Consider the following 21,667-nt stretch of genomic DNA (forward strand, 5'->3'; position numbering starts at 1 on the left):
GCCAGATCAGCCATGATCTTATTGAATGGCGGAGCAGGCTCGACGGGCCAGGTGGCCTCCTCCTGCTCCTACTTCTTATGTTCTTGGACCCACACTCAACGATTCAGGAACAGCTTCTTCCCCTCCGCCGTCAGATCTCTGAACGGTCCGTGAACCCGTGAACACCACCTCGTTATCCCTTCTTTCTACTGTATCTGCTCATTTCTGTAACTTGTACTAATTTTTATGTCTTGCACTGTACGGCTGCCGCCAGACAACACACTTCACATTGCCTGCGTCAGTGGTAATAAACCTGCTTCTGTGTCTGATTCTGATAAACCTTATTTCGCTTGCCATCCATGCAGACGGTTCCTTACATCAGTGCACCAAGGTCGTAAGAAGAAAATAGAATGCAGAATAAAGTGTCCCAGCCGCAGAGAAAGTGCAGTGCAGGCAGACAATAAGGTGCAAGGGCCACGGTGAGGTAGATCGTGAGTCCTTCTCTCTGCCTCAGTAAAGCAGCCGACATAATCACAGACCCCGCCCACCCCGGACATTCTCTCTTCTCCCCCCTCCCATCGGGCAGCAGGTACAACAGCCTGAAAGCGCGTACCCCCAGGCTCAAGGACAGCTTCTACCCCGCCGTTATAAGACTATTGAACAGTTCCCTAGATAAGATAAGATCTTTATTAGTCACATGTACATCGAAACACACAGTGAAATGCATCTTTTGCGTAGAGTGTTCTGGGGGCAGCCTGCAGGTGTCGTCATGCTTCCGGCGCCAACATAGCATGTCCACAACTTCCTAACCCTTACGTCTTTGGAATGTGGGAGGAAACCAGAGCACCCGGAGGAAACCCACACAGACACGGGGAGAACGTACAAACTCCTTACAGACAGCGGCAGGAATTGAACCGGGGTCGCTGGTGCTGTAATAGCGTTACACTAACCACTGCACTACTGTGTCTAGTACGATAAGATGGACTCTTGACCTCACGATCTACCTCGTTGTGACCTTGCACCTTATTGTCTGCCTGCACTGCACTTTCTCTGTACCTGGGACACTTTATCCTGCATTCTGTATTGTTTTCCCCCTGGAGTTTAACCCGTATAAATGTGAGGTGCTGCACCTTGCTAGGACTAATGTCAAGAGGCGGTACATTCTGAAGGGCAAGACCCTTAACAGTGTTGAAGAGCAGAGAGACCTTGGGGTGCAAGTCCATGGCTCAGTGAAAGTGGCTACACAGGTAGACAGGGTGGTTAAGAAGGCTTATGGAAAGCTTGCTTTCATTAATCGGGGTATTGAGTATAGGGGTCAGGAAGTTGTGATGCATCTCTATAGAACTCTGGTTAGGCTGCATTTAGAGTATTGCGTGCAGTTCTGGTCACCTCACTGTAGGAAGGATGTCAAGGCTTTAGAGAGGGTGCAGAGGAGGTTTACCAGGACGCTGCCTGGATTAGAGGGCATGTGCTATCAGGAGAGGCTGGACAAACTTGGGCTCTTTTCTCTGGAGCGGCAGAGGCTGAGGGGTGATCTGTTGGAGGTGTGTAAAATGATGAGGGGCATAGAGAGGGTGGACAAGCAATATCTTTTTCCCATTATTGAGCGATCCAATACCAGAGGGCATGCATTGAAGGTGAGAGGGGTAGGATCGGAACAGACGTGAAGGGTATGTTTTTTACTGAGAGAGTGGTGGATGCCTGGAATGTGTTGCCTGATGGGGTGGTGAAGGCAGATTCATTGGGGGCTCTTAAGAGGGGCTTGGATGGGCACATGAACGAGAGGAGACTGGAGGGATATGGGTATTCTGTAGGTAGGAGGGAATAGCTGGGTCGGCACAACACTGTGGGCCGAAGGGCCTGTTCTGTGCTGTCCTGTTCTATGTTCTATGTTCAGTGCAGATGTTGCTGGTAAGGTCAGCACTTACCACCTGTCCTAAATTACCCCTGTGGTGGTAAACCAGATTCTTGAACTATTGTGGTGCAGAATTTTATTCCAACGTTTAGACCCCACAACAACGATGTACTCCGTATCGATCAAGCGAACTATAAAAACCTAAAAACAGGCAAAATTATTGTCTTGCAATGTAAAGAGGAAAAGATTAGTCAAGACTCGATCTTATCATACTAGGGGGCTGTTCAGTAGTCTTAGAAGAGCCAGGTCGAAGCTGTCCTTGAGCCTGTCGGTACGCGCTTTCAGGCTGTGGTATCTTTTGCCTGATGGGTGGGTGGGATGTTTGTTTATGCTGGCTGCTTTACCGAGGCAGTGAGAAGTGCAGACAGGGTCCATGGAGGGAGGAAACACAGAGGTTCCTAGAAGGAACACATGAATGATTGAGAAATGGAGGGCTATGTGGGAGGGAAGGGTTAGATAGATCTCAGAGCAGGATAAAATGTCGGCACAACATTGTGGGCCGAAGGGCCCGTACTGTACTATCTCAATGCACTGTGTAATGAATTGACCTGTACGATCAGTGTGCAGGACAAATGTTTCACTGGACCTCGGTACAAGTGACAGTAATAAACCAATTACCAAGTCAAAGTCGAGTTTATTGTCATCTGCACAAGTCTATGTCCACACCAGGGCAATGAAGGACTTCCCTACAGCAGCATCACAGCATCAGACACACAACAGTCACAAGAAAAGCATCAGTTACATGAGAAAGAACACAGAACAACAAAAAACAAGTCCACAGTCAAAGTACAGAGGGATCTCAGGGTCCGCGCCCACGGCTCCCTGAAGGTGGCCACACAGGTCGACAGGGCGGTGAGGAAGGCGTACGGCCCGCTCGCCTTCACCGGTCGGGGCGTGGAGTACAAGAGTCGGGAAGTCGTGTTGCAGCTGTATAAAACTCTGGTCAGGCCGCATCTGCATTCAGTTCTGGTCGTCCCGTTACAGGAGGGGTGCGGGGGCTTTGGAGGGGGTGCAGGAGAGGTTCACCAGGACGCTGCCCGGAGGGCAGGAGCTATAAGGAGAGGTCGGACAGACTTGGGTTGTTCTCTCTGGAGCGGCAGAGGCTGAGGGGAGAGGTTTATAAGATGACAAGAGGTACAGAGAGAGCAGACGGCCGGTATCTTTCCCCCCCAGGGTGGAAATGTCCAACACCAGAGGGCGTGGGTTTAAGGTGAGGGGGGAAAGTTCACAGGAGGTGTGTGGGGCAGGTGTTTTACACAGAGAGCGGTGGGTGCCTGGAATGTGCTGCCGGGGGTGGGGGTGGAGGCAGGTACGGTGGAGGGGTTTGAGAGGGACATGAACAAGCCAGGGATAGAGGGAGGGAGATGGACCAGGTACAGGCGGCTGGGACATAATCAGCAGACACACAATGGGCTGAAGAGCCTGTTCCTGTGCTCCAGGGTCTATGACACCCCCCCAGGGGTGAGGAACAGTGAAGGAACGATCACCCTGTACATTGGGAACCTGGGGTGGAGGGAGCTGCACCGGGCGGTGCCCTGCAACCATTTCCCCAGCTGGCTCATCGACACCCCGGCCACCCGTCAGTCCCGCGGCCGGGAGGAGACGGTGTACCACGCGTACGCGGACTGCGAGAGGTTGCGGCCCCTCTTTGCGTATCTGAAGGGGCTGCTGCTCTAGTTCTGGCCGCACTTCAGCCCCGACGCTGCTGATCTACGGTCACCCGGTGCGGCGCGGGCGGGGGATGTCCTGGTGGGTCTTCCGCTGGGCCCGGCCAAGCCGGCCATCCACGGGTCGCGGCGGCGGGCGGCCGAGGGTTCCGACCGGTCCGCCTGCCTGCCCCATCTGCGCACGGGTCTGTTTGGAGAGGGAGCGCGCGGTCTCCGCGGGCATCCTGGTTGAGTTCCGCGCTCGGTGGGGCCCTCAGGGGATCGCGTGTGTCCTGGACGGTGAGAATGAGATTCTCCTCTGAAGTGTTTGTAAAAGTAAAAGAAAGGGTCTTTGATTATGTCGGCTGCTTTCCCGAGGCAGCGGGAAGTGTAGACAGAGTCCACGGAGGGGAGGCTGGTGTCCATGATGTGCTGGGCTGTGTCCACAACTCTCTGCGGTTTCTTGTGGTCCCGGGCAGAGCAGTTGCCGTCCCAAGCCGTGATACATCCGGATAGGATGCTTTCTGTGGAGCATCGGTAAAGTCGGTGAGGGTCAGAGGGGACGTGCCGAATTTCTTCAGCCTCCTGAGGAAGCAGAGGCGCCGGTGAGCTTTCCCGGCCGTGGGGTCTCCGTGGTTGGACCGGGATAGGCGGTTGGTGATGGTGACTCCCAGGAACTGAAGCTCTCGACCCTCTCGGCCTCAGCACCCTTGACGTAGACAGGACCGTGTGCACCGCCCCCCTCCCTGACGTCAGTGACCTGCTCCGTTGTTTTGCTGTCACGACACCGGGTCACTAAGCTCCTCCCTGCCGTCAGATTCCCCGTCGACCTGCTAATTCTTGTTTTGAAGGTGTTGCTGCCCGCACCACTGACCCTGGCGCAGCGTGTGTCCCCGCAGGAGATGCACTGAGAGGGGTATCGCAGGGTCACAGAGTCACACCGCACGGAATCAGGCCCTTCAGCCCAACCTGTCCCTGCCGACCTGGATCCCCATCCTAGCTGGTCCCATTTAGAACCTAGTACAGTACAATACAGAACAGGCCCTTCGGCCCACAGTGTTGTGTCGACCCAGCTATTCCCTCCTACCTACAGAATACCCATATCCCTCCATTCTCCTCTCATTCAGGTGCCCATCCAAGCCCTTCTTAAAAGTCCCCAATGAATCTGGTCCACCCACCCTATCAGGCAACACATTCCAGGCATCCACCACTCTCTCAGTAAAAAACATACCCCTCACGTCTGTTCCGATCCTACCCCTCTCACCTTCAATGCATGCCCTCTGGTATTGGATCGCTCAGTAATGGAACATAGAAAACCTACAGCACAATTCAGGCCCTTCGGCCCACAAAGCTGTGCTGAACATGTCCCTACCCTAGAAATTACTAGGCTTACCCATAGCCCTCTATTTTACTCAGCTCCATGTACCTATCCAACAGTCTCTTGAAAGACCCTATCGTATCCGCCTCCACCACCGTTGCCGGCAGCCCATTCCACGCACTCACCACTCTCTGAGTAAAAAAACTTACCCCTGACATCTCCTCTGTACCTGCTCCCCAGCACCTTAAACCTATGTCCTCTTGTGGCCACCATTTCAGCCCTGGGGAGAAATCTCTGACTATCTACCCGATCAATGCCTCTCATCATCATATACACCTCTATCAGGTCCCCCCTCATCCTCCGTCGCTCCAAGGAGAAAAGGCCGAGTTCACTCAACCTGCTTTCATAAGGCATGATCTGCATCCCAGGCAGCATCCTTGTAAATCTCCTCTGCACCATCTCTATGGCTTCCACATCCTTCCTGTAGTGAGGCGACCAGAACTGAGCACAGTACTCCAAGTGGGGTCTGACCAGGGTCCTATATAGCTGCAACAATACCTCTCGGCTCCTAAATTCAATTCCCCAATTGCTGAAGGACAATACACCATATGCCTTCTTAACCACAGAGTCAACCTGCGCAGCCGCTTTGAGCGTCCTATGGACTCGGACCCCAAGATCCCTCTGATCCTCCACACTGCCAAGAGTCCTACCATTAGTACTATATTCCGCCAACATATTTGACCTACCAAAATGAACCACTTCACACTTATCTGGGTTGATCTGCATCTGCCACTTCTCAGCCCAACTCTGCATCCTATCTATGTCCCTCTGTAACCTCTGACAGCCCTCCAAACTATCCACAACACCCCCAACCTTCGTGTCATCCACAATGGGAAAAAGATATCACTTGTCCACCCTATCTGTGCCCCTCATCATTTTACACACCTCCAACAGATCAGCCCTCAGCTTCTGCCGCTCCAGAGAAAAGAGCCCAAGTTTGTCCAGCCTCTCCTGATAGCACATGCCCTCTAATCCAGGCAGCGTCCTGGTAAACCTCCTCTGCACCCTCTCTAAAGCCTCGACATCCTTCCTGTAGTGAGGAGACCAGAACTGCACGCAATACTCTAAATGCAGCCTAACCAGAGTTCTATAGAGATGCATCATAACTTCCCGACTCCTGTACTCAATACCCCGATTAATGAAAGCAAGCTTTCCATAAGCCTTCTTAACCACCCTGTCTACCTGTGTAGCCACTTTCACTGAGCCATGGACTTGCACCCCAAGGTCTCTCTGCTCTTCAACAGCTAAGGGACTTGCCTTTCAGAGTGTACTGCCTCTCGACATTAGTCCCAACAAGGTGCAACACATCACATTTATCCGGGTTAAACTCCATCTGCCATTTCTCTGCCCACATCTGCAGTTGATCTACATCACACTGTATCTGTCTGCGTTTGGCCCGTATCCCTCTGAACCTTCCCCGTCCACGGACCTGTCCGAGTGTCTGTTAAACGTTGTTGATGTTCCTGCCTCACCCACTCCCTCTGGCAGCTCGTTCCACACACGGACCACCCTCTGGGTGAGGAAGTTGCCCCTCGGGTCCCCATTAAATCTCCCCCCCCCTCACCTTAAACCTGTGCCCTCTGGTTCTTGATTCCCCGACCCTGGGGAACAGACTGTGCGCATTCACCCTATCGATGCCCCTCGTGGGTTTATACACCTCTGTAAGGTCCCCCCTCACGCTCCAGGGAATAAAGTCCCAACCTGCCCGACCTCTCTCCGTAACTCAGTCCCTCGAGTCCCGGCAACATCCTCGTAAATCTCCCTCTGTGCTCTTTCCCAGCTCGACGGCATCTTCCCCACAGCAGGGCGACCAGAACTGAACGCAGTTCTCCAAGTGCGGCCTCACCGACATCCTGTACAACTGCGACCTCACCTCCCGACTCCTGTCCTCAGTGCCCTGACCGGTGAAGGCCAGCGTGCCGAACGCCTTCTTCACCGCCCCGTCTACCTGTGACCCCACTCTCAGGGGAACCGTGTCCCTGTACCCCTGGGTCCCTCTGTTCTACGACACTCCCCGGGGCCCTGCCGCTCACTGGGAAAGTCCGACCCTCATTTGTCTTCCCAAAACGCAACACCTCGCACTGATCCGTACTAAAGTCCATCTGCTGTTCCTCGGCCCACTGACCCAGCTGATCGAGACCCCCCTGTAAACCCTGATCACCACCTTCACTGTGGACGACACCACCTATTGTGGTGCCGTCTGCAGACTCACTGACCGTGCCTTGTCCATCCACATCGTTGATCCAGATGTCAAACAGCAACGGGCCCAGCACCGAGCCCTGGGGAACACCACTAGTCCCAGGCCCCCAGTCCGAGAGACAACCCTCCACCCTCCCCCTCTGCTTCCTGCCGTCAAGCCCACTATGGGTCCAGTCAGCCAGCTGTCCCTGGGTCCCCTGCGATCCAACCTTCCAGAGCAGCCCACCGTGTGGGACCTCACCAAAGGCCTCACTGAAGTCCACACGGACCACGTCTCCTGCCCCGGCCCCATCCACCTTCTCGGTGACTTCCTCAAAACACTGGGCCAGATCCGTGAGACGGGAAGTCCCGCACACACCGCCGTGCGGACCACCCCTGATCAACCCCCGTCTTCCCAGACGTACGTCCGTCTGATCCCTCAGAATCCCCTCCAGTAACGTCCCCACCACGGACGGGAGACTCGCTGCTCCACGGCTCCCAGGCCACCCTTCTTAGGTGAAGGCACAACGTTCCCCACCCTCCAGCCCATCGGCATCTCCCCCATGGCTAACAGGGGTGCAGGTATCTCAGCCAGGGCTCCCCCAGTACCTTCTCTGGTCCCCCACGGTGTTCTGGGGTTTATCTACCTTCAGACACTTTAAGGGATGCAGCACCTCCTCTGCTCTAACGCCGACTCTCCCCTCTCCCTGGGACCTCCCCATTTACTATCTCAAGGTCCGAAGTCTCCATGTCCTTCCCCGCGGTGAGGACGGGTCCCGGTGGGGGGAGTGGAGAGCAGGGCCCGGGATGGGAAGGCTGGGGGGGGGGGGGCCGAGGGTCCGGACCGGGTCCCCCGGGGTCGTCCGTCCCGTCCCGGTGGGACAGCCCTCCCATCCCGGGGATTTACCCCCCCCCCCAGCCGACAGCCCTCCGCAGCAGCGGGGTCCGAGGCCCCGTCCTCACCTCACTCCCCCTGCCCCACCGGCCAATCAAACCCCCCCCCCCCACTGGATCCCCCCCTCCACAGGCCAATCAAACCCCCCCACTGGATCCCCCCCTCCACCGGCCAATCAACCCCCCCCCACTGGATCCCCCCCTCCACCGGCCAATCAAACCCCCCCCCCCCACTGGATCCCCCCTCCACCGGCCAATCAAACCCCCCCCACTGGATCCCCCCCTCCACCGGCCAATCAACCCCCCCCACTGGATCCCCCCTCCACCGGCCAATCAAACCCCCCCCACTGGATCCCCCCTCCACCGGCCAATCAAAACTCCCCCCACTGGATCCCCACCTCCACCGGCCAATCAAAACCCCCCCCCCCACTGGATCCCCCCTCCACCGGCCAATCAACCCCCCCCCCCCACTGGATCCCCCCCTCCACCGGCCAATCAAACCCCCCCCCACTGGATCCCCCCTCCACCGGCCAATCAAAACTCCCCCCACTGGATCCCCACCTCCACCGGCCAATCAAAACTCCCCCCCACTGGATCGCCCCCTCCATTAACCAATCAAAACCTCTCCCCACTCGATCCCCTCCTCCACCGGCCAATCAAAACCCCTGTTCACCGGATCCACCAATCACCTACCAGAATTGCCCTACTCTGCTCGTTCATTGGCCGTTGGTCGGCGAGATGACCCGCCCCCAGCTCGCATTCGTTCCCCGCAACGCTTGTCACACTCCTACCGTGCTGATTGGTCCATCTGAAGATCACTCAGAAGGCCGCGCTCCCATTGGTCGCCTGAGCCAAGTCCCGCCTCTGGCCGTGATAAACGGCGAAGCGCCCGCCCGCCCGCGATTGGCTGAAGACCGGAAGGCGATGCGCCGGACGTCACTTCCTTCCGCCCGGCGGCTGCTGGTGACGGTGGGTCCCCGGGGCCGCCATCTTGTTGCGGGGCGCCGGCGGGGTCACGGGGGGTTTCCCGGCCCCTGCCGCCGGGTCAGGGGTCGGCTGGAGGCGGGGGCGGCGCCGTGGTGACCCCGGGCCGCGGGCGGGGTCGGTCTCCCGGTGGGGGGGGGCGGCGGGGGGAGGATGGAGGGTCAGCGGGGCGGAGGGGGAGGAAGTGGGGTTGGCGGCCGGTGTGTCGTCACCTCCGGCCGGCGCCGCCATCTTTGTGGCGGCGTGTGACGGGTGCGGGTGGCGCCATCTTTGTTGCTGGCTGACGTCACGTCCGGTGGCCATCTTGGTGAGGGGCGTTCCCCCTCCCATCCACTTCCTTCCCCCGGTGTCAGCCCGCCATCTTGGTGCGGGGCAAGGTGACTTCCGTTTCCGTTGACGGTGACGTCAGGGCCTCCCGGGGGCCCGACATCTTTGTTGGGGGCGTCGTCGATGGAGGTGCCGGAGGGTCGGAGGGTCGGAGGGTCGGGGGGAGGCGGAGGGGCCCCTGGGGGGGCACAGCAAGATCCCAGCGCCTCAGGGGTGGGGGAGAGCCGGGATTGGTCCTCCTGGGGGGGGCACAGCAAGATCCCAGTGGCTCAGGGGTGGGGGAGAGCCGGGATTGGTCCTCCTGGGGGGGCACAGCAAGATCCCAGTTTCTGAGGGGTAGGGGGGAGCTGGGATTGGTCCTCCTGGAGGGGCACAGCAAGATCCCAGTGGCTCAGGTGTGGGGGAGAGCCGGGATTGGTCCTCCTGGGGGAGCACAGCAAGATCCCAGTTTCTAAGGGGTAGGGGGGAGCTGGGATTGGTCCTCCTGGAGGGGCACAGCAAGATCCCTTTGGCTCAGGGGTGGGGGAGAGCCGGGATTGGTCCTCCTGGGGGGGGCACAGCAAGATCCCAGTTTCTGAGGGGTTGGGGGGAGCTGGGATTGGCCCTCCTGGAGGGGCACAGCAAGATCCCAGTGGCTCAGGGGTGGGGGAGAGCCGGGATTGGTCCTCCTGGGGGGCACAGCAAGATCCCAGCACAAGACTGGGGGAGGAGCTGGGATTGGTCCTCCTGGGGGGCACAGCAAGATCCCAGCACAGGGCTGGGGGAGGAGCTGGGATTGGTCCTCCTGGGGGGGGCACAGCAAGATCCCAGCACAGGGCTGGGGGAGGAGCTGGGATTGGTCCTCCTGGGGGGGGCACAGCAAGATCCCAGCGCAGGGCTGGGGGAGGAGCTGGGATTGGTCCTCCTGGGGGGGGCACAGCAAGATCCCAGCGCCTCAGGGCTAGGGGAGAGCCGGGATTGGCCCTCCTGGGGGGGACACAGAAAGCTCCCAGCGGCACGGGTGACCGGTCGTCTCGGAGGCACGGCAAGATCCCAGTTGCCGCTGGAGCTGAGGGGAAGGCTCCTGGGTGTGACGGGGGCTGCAGGTAGCTGGGTTTGGCCTCCCTATGTAGCCGAGAGGTGTGTGGGGGTTGGTGCGGGGAGCGGGGCTGTGTGGGACGCAAGATCCCGCGCTGGGACGAGTGCCAGTTGCTTCCACTGGTGGGATCTTTCCTTGCGCCGCGGGGGTGGGCTAGCAGCCTGGCCCTTCGATCACCCTCTCTCTCCCTCCTCCAGTTCCCGGGCAGTGCCGACACCTTCCTGACCATCAGTGACTCCAGCCACCCTTTCCTGAGCGGTGCGGAGGTGAGGCTGGTGGGGGGATCCGTTGGGGTGCATGACTGCGTGTGTGTGTGTGCAGACCAGGGCAGAGTGCTGCGGATCACCCGGCGTGCGGCCCTTCCGCAGCACCGGATCCCCTTCCTGTCGGGGCACAGCGCAGAAACAGGCCCTTCAGACCTTTACGTCCACACTGACCCAGTCCCGCATCTGCACCTGTCCAGCATCTGCACAGATCCTTTACGTCCACACCTGCGCGGATCCCACGTCCGCACGGATCCCACATTCGGACCATTCTGCCTCATCTCTCTAAATGTCTCCCAGAGGCAGTGACTATATTGGATTCCACTCCCTCCTCTGGCAGGGAGGCCCAGCCACTCTCTGTGGGGGAATCCAACCCCTCAGGTTCCCCTTTAAATCTGCCCCCCCCCCCCCCCCACCTTCAACACACTCCCTCTTGTCTCTGACACCCCGAAAAGACTGTTTTTTCGGTGCCTCTGATGACTTTCTGAGCCCTCGTCCGGTCTCTCCTTGGCCTCCCTCGCTCCAGGGAAGCCGGACCCAGCCTGTCTGGTCTCTCCCCGTTACCGCCGCCCTCCAGGGCAGGCACCGAGCCCTGCCCTCTCCCCAGCACGGTCACACCCTTCCTGGAGTGCGGTGACCAGAATGGTCGGCAGTACTCCAGCTGTGCTCAAACCAGAGTTTTCTACAGCTGAAACGTAATGCCCCGAGGGGTGGAGGCAGGCTTGCCGGACGCCTTCTGCACCACCCTGTCCACCTGGGCGGTCACTGTGGACTCGGGGCCCAAGCTCCCACCGTTCCTCAACACTGCACGTGCCCTGACCCTATCCGTCATCCCGAACGCACCCCATAGTTGGGATGAACCTCCACCTCGCCACACCCCGCCCGGCTTCCCGTCGCTCTACCACCCGCCGCCTCCTGGGACAGCCTTCCTCGCCGTCCGCAATGCCACCAACTCTCAGACCAGCCAGTCTGGCCAACACCGTGGACGACCTCTGCACCGTACCGCGTCCCTCCCACGGCGTGACGACCAGAACCATACAACACGCCTCCAGCTGCGGCCCAACCGGTGTTTTGTAACGTAACGGCCCAGCTCTTGTACTGACTGACACACAGGCCGTACCCCCACCCTCACCACCCGTCCACCAGTGCAGCCTCGTTTGGAGAGCCATGGGCTTGGGCCCCCAACGTCCCTCAGCGCTCCCCACCCTTTACTGTGCATGACCCACGCTGATTGGACTTCCCATCCAACCAGTGTTTGTTCAGACGTTGCCAGTAAATCCAACAGATTCCCCGGGGAAACAGACGTCCTTGAATCAGGAGGTGGGCGTGGTCCACAGTAACTGGATGTGGTCTCTCTCCGGCTCCCGACGGAAGCGTTGGAGGAGAACCCCTGTGTGTTGGATACACCGCGATGTGGCTAGCTCTGATCCCTTCCTATCCCCCCCCCACACTGACCCTTGTGTCAGTCGCATTCTCCGGTGCCCAGATCTGAACGTGACCATGGTTAACAGCCCCTCTCACTGTGGCAGGCGAGGAGGGGGGAGTTTAACGGTTGGGGCGTCCGTCTACAATGGCACGGGAGGTGGGTGAGGTCGCTTCTGGGGTACTGCGCGTGGGTCTGGTGTGTGTGTGTGTGTGTGAGAGAGAGAGAGAGAGAGAGAGAGAGAGACGGGAAGGTGCGGAGGGAGCTTCACCCTGTGTCTGACCCTGGGAGTGTGTGACGGGACGGTGCGGAGGGAGCCTAACCCTGTGTCTGACCCCGGGAGTGTGTGACGGGACGGTGCGGAGGGAGCCTCACCCTGTGTCTGACCCCGGGAGTGTGTGACGGGACGGTGCGGAGGGAGCCTCACCCTGTGTCTGACCCCGGGAGTGTGTGACGGGACGGTGCGGAGGGAGCCTCACCCTGTGTCTGACCCCGGGAGTGTGTGACGGGACGGTGCGGAGGGAGCCTCACCCTGTGTCTGACCCCGGGAGTGTGTGACGGGACGGTGCGGAGGGAGCCTCACCCTGTGTCTGACCCCGGGAGTGTGTGACGGGACGGTGCGGAGGGAGCCTCACCCTGTGTCTGACCCCGGGAGTGTGTGACGGGACAGTGCGGGGGGAGAGGATCACCCTTTGACGGGATGGTCTGTGAGCTTCACCCTGTGTCTGTCCCTCTCCCTCAGACCTTCCACACACCCAGCCTCGGGGATGAAGAATTCGAGATCCCCCCCATCTCGTTGCCCCTGGAAACAGACCCGGATGTAGCCTGCCACTTTGACCTCAATGACCCCGCCAGCTCCCAGGACAATGGCTTCTCCACCCAGTTCAGCTCTGCGCCCCTGGAGCTGTCACTCCCCTTGTCCCAGGGGGTGATGGAGCAGGGGTCCAGCCTGATGGGAAGCCTGAACATGGTAAGTGGTTCCCACCGTCCTCACTGTCCCAGGTCCCCTGAGCTCCGGGGGGATGTGGTCAAACCGGGAAGATTTACTAAGATGTGGCCTTCATTAGTCGGGGGACTGAGTTCAAGAGCCGTGAGGTGATGTTGCAGCTCTGCTCAGTCCACACTTGGAGTATTGTGTTCAGTTCTGGTCGCCTCGTTATAGGGAGGATGTGGAGGCTTTAGGTAAGGTCAGATATCTTTTAGACACATGTACATTGAAACACACAGTGAGATGCATCTTTTGGGGAACGTGTCTTATGAGGAGAGGTTGAGCGAGCTGGGGCTTTTGTCTTTGGAGTGATGCAGGATGAGAGGTGTATAAGATTATGGGGCATAGACAGAGTGGACAGCCAGCACCTTTTCCCCAGGGTGGCAATGGCCAATACCAGAGGATGTCTGTTTAAGGTCAGAGGAGGGAAGTTCAGGGGAGGTGTCAGAGGTAGGTTCTTTACACAGAGAGCGGTGGGTGCCTGGAACGCACTGCCGGGGGTGGTGGGAGAGGCTGATACAACAGGGACATCTGAGAGACTCTTAGATAGCCACATGGGTGTAAGGAAAATGCAGGGTTATGGGCTGTGTAGGAGGGAAGGGTTACACTGAATGTGAAGTAGGTTTATATAGGTCAGCACAACACGGTGGGCCGAAGGGCCTGTACTGTGCTGTAATGGTCTGTGACCAGAGGGCCTGAGTTACAGGGAGAGGTCGGGCAGGCTGGGCCTTTGTTCCTTGGAGTGTAGGAGACTGAGGGGCGACCTTAGAGGTTTATAAAATCATGAGAGACAGAGATAAGGTGGACGGTAAATGTCTTTTCCCCAGGGTCGGGGAGTCCAAAACCAGGGGGCAGAGGTTTAGGATGAGTGGGGAAAGATTTAAAAGGAGCAACTTTTTCCCCCAGAAGATGGTGAGTACAGGGAACGAGCTGCCAGAGGAAGCGGGTGAGGCAGGTACAGTAGAGTCATTTAAGAAGTACTTGGATAGGTACATGGAGGGGCGGGGATTAGAGGGATATGGGCTGAACGCAGGAGATTGGGACTAGCTGGGTGGGCACCGTCAGCAGGGACTGGTTGGGCCGAAGGGCCTGTATCCGTGCTGTGTTGCTCTATGATTCTATACAAGAAAGAACACAATTCGAACCAAAGAAAACAAAGCCCACTGCAGTGCTGTGTGGTCCCAGTGTTGCTGCACTGAGGCAGTGATCAGGGGTGTGTCGGTCGGTTCAAGAACCGAATGGTTGAAGGGAAGTCGCTGTTCCTGAACCTGGTGGTGTGGGGACTTCAGGCTTCTGCACCTCCTGCCCGACGGGAGCTGCGAGGAGACGGCACGGCCCGGATGGTGGGGGTCTCTGATGGTGGACGTTGCCTTCTTGAGGCAGCCCCTCCTGTAGATACTCCCGATGGTGGGGAGGGATGTGCCCCTGATGTGTTGGGCTGGGTCCACTGCTCTTTGCAGCTTCTCACGCTCCTGCACATTCGAATCACCGTCCCAGACCGCGATGCAACTGGTCAGGACACTTCCAACGGGACATCTGTAGAAGTTTGTCAGTGTGTTTGGTGACACTGAACCTCCTTAACCTTGTTGGCTTTGGGTCTGTGTTCCTTGGGGTGGAGGAGAAAGAGGTGACCTGTTGTTCCTCTTTTCAAGAAGGGAGCTGGAGATAATCCTGGAAACTAAAGACTGGTGAGTCTCACGTCAGTGTTAGGGCAGTTACTGGAGAGGATTCTTCAGGATAGGATTTCTGAGCATTTGGAAATCTGTGGCCTGATTGGGGAGAGTCAGCGTGGTTTTGTACAGCGCAAGTCAAGTCCTAGCAACTTGATTGAGATTTTTGAGGGGACGACGAGGGTGATTGACGAAGGTAGAGCTGTGGATTTCAGTCAGGTGTTTGTCAAGGTCCCCCATGGGAGGCTCATCCAGAAGATTAAGATGATGGGATCCACGGTGACTTGGCTGTTTGGATCCAGGACTGGCTTGTCCACAGAAGAGGGTGGTGGTCAATGGGACTTATTCTGGCTGGAGGCCGGTGGGCAGTGGTGTTCCGCAGGGATCCGTACTGGGACCTCTGCTGTCTGTGATGTATGTCGATGACCTGGATGAAAACGTGGATGGGTGGGGTGGTAAGTTCACAGACAATACAACGATCAGTGGTGTTGTGGACGGTGTAGAAGGTTGCCCAAGGATACAGCGGGACGGACTCTTGACCTCACAATCTACCTCATCGTGACCCTGCACCTTACTGTCTGCCTGCACTGCACTTCCTCTGTAACTGTAACACTTTATTCTGCATTCTGTTATTGCTTTTCCCTTGTACTACCTTATTGCACTGTCTAATGAAATGCTCTGTATGAACGGTAGGCAAAACAAAGTATTTCACTGTACCTCAGTACACGTGACAGTAATAAACCAATTTAACAGCATAGATCAGCTGCAGATATGGGCAGAGAAACGGCAGATGGAGTTTAATCTGGGCAAGTGTGAGGTGTTGCACTTTGGGAGGTCAGATGTAAAGGGGACAGGACACAGTTAATGGCAGGACCCTTAACAGTGTTGGTGTGCAGAGGGATCCTGGGGTCCACGCCCACAGTTCCCTGAAAGTGGCCGCACAGGTCGACAGGGCGGTGAGGAAGGCGTACGGCACGCTGGCCTTCATCGGTCGGGGCGTCGAGTACAAGAGTCGGGAAGTCACGTTGCAGCTGTATAAAACTCTGGTCAGACGGCACTTGGAGCATTGTGTGCAGTTCTAGTCACCCCGTTACAGGGAGGGTGCGGGGGCTTTGGAGAGGGTGCGGGAGAGGTTCACCAGGATGCTGCCCTGGATTAGAGAGCAGGAGCTATAAGGAGATGTCGGACAGACTTGGGTTGTTTTCTATGAGGCGGCGGAGGCTGAGGGGAGACCTGATGGAGGTTTATAAGATGACAAGAGGCACAGAGAGAGCAGACAGCCGGGATCTTTTCCCCAGGGTGGAAATGTCCAACACCAGAGGGCGTGGGTTTAAAGTGAGGGGGGGAAAGTTCACAGGAGATGTGCGGAGCAGGGTTTTTACGCAGAGAGCGGTGGGTGCCTGGAATGTGCTGCCAGGGGTGGGGGTGGAGGCAGATACGATGGAGGGGTTTAGAGGCTGTTAGACACGGCGATGAGCAGGGAGGTGGAGGCGTGTGGACACCATGAGGGGAGAAGGGATTAGTTTAATTAGGTGTCATTGGTTTAACTAGTTCAGCACAACATTGTGGGCCGAAGGGCCTGTTCCTGGCCGTACTGTTCTGTGTGGGTCTTTGTCTCAGGAGGTTAGACCTGGGGAGATCCTGTTCCATGGGACAGGATAGCTGAGATCACACCTCGGGTACCGGGCACAGATTTAGTCCCCTTGGTGAAGCAGGGATTCACCAGGGTAAACCTTGGGATGGGAGGGCTGCCCCACCAGGAGAGGACTGACAGTTTGGGTCTGTGATCCTCGGGGTGCGGGAGAACGAGCTGTGACCCTGGAGACGGGGTGACGGAGACAGGGAGGGATGTGGGGGAGGGAGGGGGTGACGGAGACGGGGAGGGGGTGTGGGGGAGGGGGGTCACGGAGACGGGGAAGGGGTGTGAGGGGGGGACGGGGAAGGGCGTGGGGGAGGGAGGGGGTGACGGAGACCGGGGGGTTGTGGGGACTGGAGGGGGTGATGGGGACAGGTTGGGGGGTGTGGGGGATGTGTACCTGCCCCTCCCTTCCCCCTGACCCTCTCACCCTCACCCACAGGACCTGGGACAGGCGGTGGGGACACAGTTCGGGACGGACGCGGCCCTGACCCCCGGCGTGTCTGTGGTCACCCACAACCCGCTGACCACCATCGACCAGTCGGAGCTCAGCAGTCAGCTGGGCCTCAGCCTGGGGGGGCCGGAGATCCTGAGCCCAGCCCCCGCCCCCGGGGACAGGGGCTCCCCCACCCCCTCCCCGGCCAGCTCCACCCACGAAGAGGAGGGCGAGGACTTCCGCAGGGTAGGTACCGCGCCGGGTCCTCCCCCTCCCCTGCTCCCCCACTGCTCCCCCTCCCCCCCTCCTCCCCCGCTCCCCCCTCCACCCGTCTCCCCCTGCAGGGTAGATACCACACACCCCCTCCCCTCCCCTCCCCTGCCCCTCCCTCTCCCCACCTCCACCCCTCCCTGTCTCCCCCCGCCCCACCTCTCCCCTCCAGGGTAGGTACTGCACACCTCCCCCCCCCCCCACCCCCTTTCCCTTCTCCCATCACCCCTCCCCCTCGCCCCCTCCTGTCCTGTGCCCTACATCACTTCCCCCCCCCGTCCCCACCCCTCCTGTGCCCTGCCCCTCGCACTCCCTCACACCCCCCTCACTGACCCTCTCCCTCCACCAATAGGTGCCCGCAGAGACCCCCCCCCCACCCCCTCACTGACATCTCCCCCCCACCCCCCACAGGTGCCCGCGGAGAGACCCCCCCTGCCCGAGGGGGGCCGAAAGGGGAAGGGAAAGCGGCGGCGGAGGAAGGACCCGAACGAGCCGCAGAAGCCGGTCTCGGCCTATGCCCTCTTCTTCCGCGACACCCAGGCCGCCATCAAGGGGCAGAACCCCAGCGCCACCTTCGGCGAGGTCTCCAAGATCGTGGCCTCCATGTGGGACAGCCTGGGCGAGGAGCAGAAACAGGTGGGGGGGGCGGGGGGGAGACCTGTGGGGGGCGGGGAATGTGTGGTTAGGGGTCTGTGGGGGGGGAATGTGTGGTCGGGTCTGTGGGGGTCAGGGGTCTGTGGGGGGGAATGTGTGTTCAGGGGTCTGTGGGGGGGAATGTGTGGTCGGGGGTCTGTGGGGGGGAATGTGTGGTCGGGGGTCTGTGGGGGGGGTCTGTGGTCTGTGGGGGTCAGGGGTCTGGGGGGGGAATGTGTGGTCGGGGGTCTGTGGGGGGGGTCTGTGGTCTGTGGGGGTCGGGGGTCTGGGGGGGGAATGTGTGGTCGGGGGTCTGTGGGGGGGGTCTGTGGTCTGGGGGTCGGGGGTCTGGGGGGGGAATGTGTGGGGTGGTCTGTGCGGGGGAACGGAGTGATGTGAGGGTCAGGATTCTGGGAGGGGAGAGGGAAGGGGGAACGTGGAAGGCAGAATGATGGGGACGGGGGGATGTGTGCAGGGTGGGGTGGATCCGGCACCTGTTGGGAGGGGGACGGTGGGCGGCGTCTCATTGTCATGGGCGGGACTACAGGGGAGAAGTGGGTGGGGTGTAGGGGTGGTTGGGACCTGGATGCATGGGCTCTCTAGGGAAGGCAGGGGTCATTTCTTCTCCCACTGCCCCTCAACTCACCAACCTCTACCCCCCCCCCCCCCCCCCACCCACCCACCACCCACCACCAGATCTACAAACGGAAAACAGAGGCAGCAAAGAAGGAATATCTCAAGGCACTGGCGTCATACAGGGCTGGGCTGGAGTCCAAGGTAGGAGCTTGTCCCTGTGTGTGACCCTGGGAGTGTGTGACGTGCTGGTGTGGGGGGAGCTTGTCCCTCTGTGTGACCCCGGGAGTGTGTGACGGGACGGTGCGGAGGGAGCTTCACCCTGTGTCTGACCCTGGGAGTATGTAACAGGACGGTGTGGGGGGAGCCTCACTCTGTGTCTGACCCGGGAGTGTGTGACGGGACGGTGCGGAGGGAGCTTCACCCTGTGTCTGACCCCGGGAATGTGTGACGGGACGGTGTGGGGGGAGCTTGTCCCTCTGTGTGACCCCGGGAGTGTGTGACGGGACGGTGCGGAGGGAGCTTCACCCTGTGTCTGACCCTGGGAGTATGTAACAGGACGGTGTGGGGGGAGCCTCACTCTGTGTCTGACCCCGGGAGTGTGTGACGGGACGGTGCGGGGGGAGCCTCACCCTGTGTCTGACCCCGGGAGTGTGCGACGGGACGGTGTGGGGGGAGCCTCACCCTGTGTCTGACCCCGGGAGTGTGCGACGGGACGGTGTGGGGGGAGCGTCCCCCTATGTGTGATGGGACCTGACCCTGTGCCTCTCTTCCCCCTCACATAGACGGCAGCAGACTCCAGCGACGCAGAGACACTGCAGGCAGGGGAGGAGACCCTGCCACCCCCAGCACCCCTGCTGGTGACCCCCCCCTCCAGCTCTCCCCCTGCCCCCGGACCCCGGGGGGGGCCGGCCCCCAGCTGCCAGGTGACGGCGGTGGGCCAGGGGCTGGTGACGGTGCTGACCCCCGCCCCACAGCTCCTGCAGCTGCAGCTGCCCCTGCCCGCCGGGCCTCGGCTGCAGCGGCTGCAGCGGCTGCAGGCGCCCCCCCCACTGCAGCCCATGCCCCCACCCCCACTCCAGGCCGTGCCCCCCCGCCCGCCACCCCTGCAGGCCGCTGCCCAGCCCCGCCTCCGCCCTGCCCCCCAGCCCCCGCCTCCGCCCCCCTGCAGGTCCAGATCATTCAGCTGCAGCCGCTGGCCCCCCCTGCCCCACTGCCCCCTCCCGCCACCACCGCCCACCAGCGCAGCTCCGAGACTGCTGCCCTGTCCAGCACTGCAGCCCCTCGCGAGCAGGCGGAGGTCCAGGTGAGTGGGAGGGAGGGGGGGTGAGGGGGAGGGAGGAGGAGGGGTGGGTGATGAGGTGAGCGAGGGAGAGGTGGGGTGGAGAGGGAGGGAGAGGAGGGGTGGGGAGGAAGGGTTGGGGGAGGGAAGGAGGGGTGGGGAGGGGAGGAAGGGTTGGGGAGGGAAGGAAGGGTGGGGAGGAAGGGTTGGGGGAGGGAAGGAGGGGTGGGGAGGGGAGGAAGGGTTGGGGAGGGAAGGAGGGGGTGGGGAGGAAGGGTTGTGGGAGGGAAGGAGGGGTGGGGAGGAAGGGTTGGGGGAGGGAAGGAGGGGTGGGGAGGAAGGGTTGGGGGAGGGAGAGGGAGGGGGTGGGGAGGAAGGGGTGGGGAGGAAGGGTTGGGGGAGGGAAGGAGGGGTGGGGAAGGAGAGGGGTGGGGGAGGGAGAGGGGTGGGGAGGAGGGGTGGGGGGGCGGGAGGAGGAGGAGAGGTGGGGGTGAGGGGAGAGGAGGAGTTGGGGAGACGTGGGAGAGGAGGATTGGTGAGGGGCGGGGAGGAGGAGGGGGTGGGGGTGAGGGAGAGGAGATACTTGCTTCCTCGTTAGACACTGGTGAAGTTCCTGAAGACTGGAAGGTGGCTAATGTTGTTCCGGTTGTTTGAGAAAGGCAGCAAGGACAAGCCAGGGATCTACAGGCTGGTCAGCCTGACGTCAGTGGTGGGGCAGTTACTGGAGGGAATTCTGAGGGACAGGATCTACCAGCGTTTGGATCAACAGAGTCTGATTAGGAGGAGTCAGCAGGGCTTTGTGTGTAGGAAGTTGTGTTTGATGAACCTTAGAGTTTTTGGAAGAGGTGACCGAAAGGGTAGACGAGGGGGAGGGCAGTGGATGTTGTCTATCTGGACTTTAGCAAGGCCTTCGACGAGGTCCCACATGGGAGGCTGGTCTGGAAGGTTGGGTCCTGTGGAATCCAGGGAGAGCTGGTTGGCTGGATTCACAATTGGCTCGGAGGTGTGAAGCAGAGGGAGGTTGTTTCTGGGAATGGAGGCCGGTGAGTAGTGGTGCGCCGCAGGGGTTAGTGTTGGGACCCTTGTTCTTCGTTATTTATGTCAATGACTTGGATGCAAATGCACGAGGCCTGATCGGAAAGTTTGTGGATGACGTGAAATTCAGTGTTGTTGTTGATAGTGAGAAGGTTGTCGTAGATCACGGGGGGATCTGGATCAGTTGGGGAGTGGGGCCGAGGAGTGGCAAATGGATTTCAGTACAGATAACTGTGAGGTGGGGCATTTTGGAAAGTCAAACCGCGAGGGACTTGTACTGTGAATGGCAGGGGCTCCCCCAGGGCAGTGTCGTAGAACAGAGGGACCCAGGGGTACAGGGACACGGTTCCCCGAGAGTGGGGTCACAGGTACACAGGGGCGGTGAAGAAGGCGTTCGGCACGCTGGCCTTCACCGGTCAGGGCACTGAGTACAGGAGTCGGGAGGTGACGTCGCAGTTGTACAGGACGTCGGTGAGGGCCGCACTTGGAGAACTGTGTTCAGTTCTGGTCGCCCTGCTGTGGGGAAGATTGCCGTCGAGCTGGAAAGAGCACAGAGGGAGATTTACCGAGGATGTTGCCGGGACTTGAGGGACCGAGTTACGGAGAAGAGGTCGAGCAGGTTGGGGACTTTATTCCCTGGGAGCGTGAGGGGGGACCTGAGAGAGGTGTTATAAACCCACGAGGGGCATCGGACAGGGTGGACAGTTGGGAAGGGAGGTGGTCCGGGGGGGAGAGGAGGGGAAAGAGTTGGTGACCCTGGGGAAGGGGGGGTGTGACCCTGGGAAGAGGGGGTGTGAGTGATGACAGGGGGAGGGGGGGTATCTTTGATGAGGTGACGGACCCCTGCGTTTCCCCCCCCCCCCCCCCCCCCACAGGTGCGGTCACCCCCGCAGGCCCAGGTGGAGTTGGTGACCAGCTCGCCCCCCCCGCTGACGGCCCCCACCCCGGGCTCGCCGGTGTGTGTGCGCAGTGGCTGCAGCAACTGCCCCGTGCCCAGCACTGACTGGGACAACGAGTATTGCAGCAGCGAGTGTGTGGTGAAGCATTGCAGGTGAGGGGGGGAGCGTTGACGAGGGAGG

General features: G+C 59.8%; 1 protein-coding gene across 1 annotated transcript; it reads left to right on the top strand.

The window, feature by feature from the left end:
- Positions 1-9,354: 9,354 nt before the first annotated feature.
- On the top strand, positions 9,355-21,643 carry tox4b (TOX high mobility group box family member 4 b). The gene is given in 9 exon segments (XM_052009779.1): positions 9,355-9,430; positions 10,577-10,645; positions 12,808-13,035; positions 16,802-17,041; positions 17,477-17,701; positions 18,395-18,475; positions 19,057-19,398; positions 19,401-19,577; positions 21,464-21,643. Coding segments are annotated over 9 exon segments (1,548 nt in total). The 5' UTR covers positions 9,355-9,424.
- Positions 21,644-21,667: the final 24 nt, after the last annotated feature.

Source organism: Pristis pectinata, unplaced genomic scaffold (assembly GCF_009764475.1).
Source record: "Pristis pectinata isolate sPriPec2 unplaced genomic scaffold, sPriPec2.1.pri scaffold_111_arrow_ctg1, whole genome shotgun sequence".
NCBI classification, from domain to species: Eukaryota; Metazoa; Chordata; class Chondrichthyes; order Rhinopristiformes; family Pristidae; genus Pristis; species Pristis pectinata.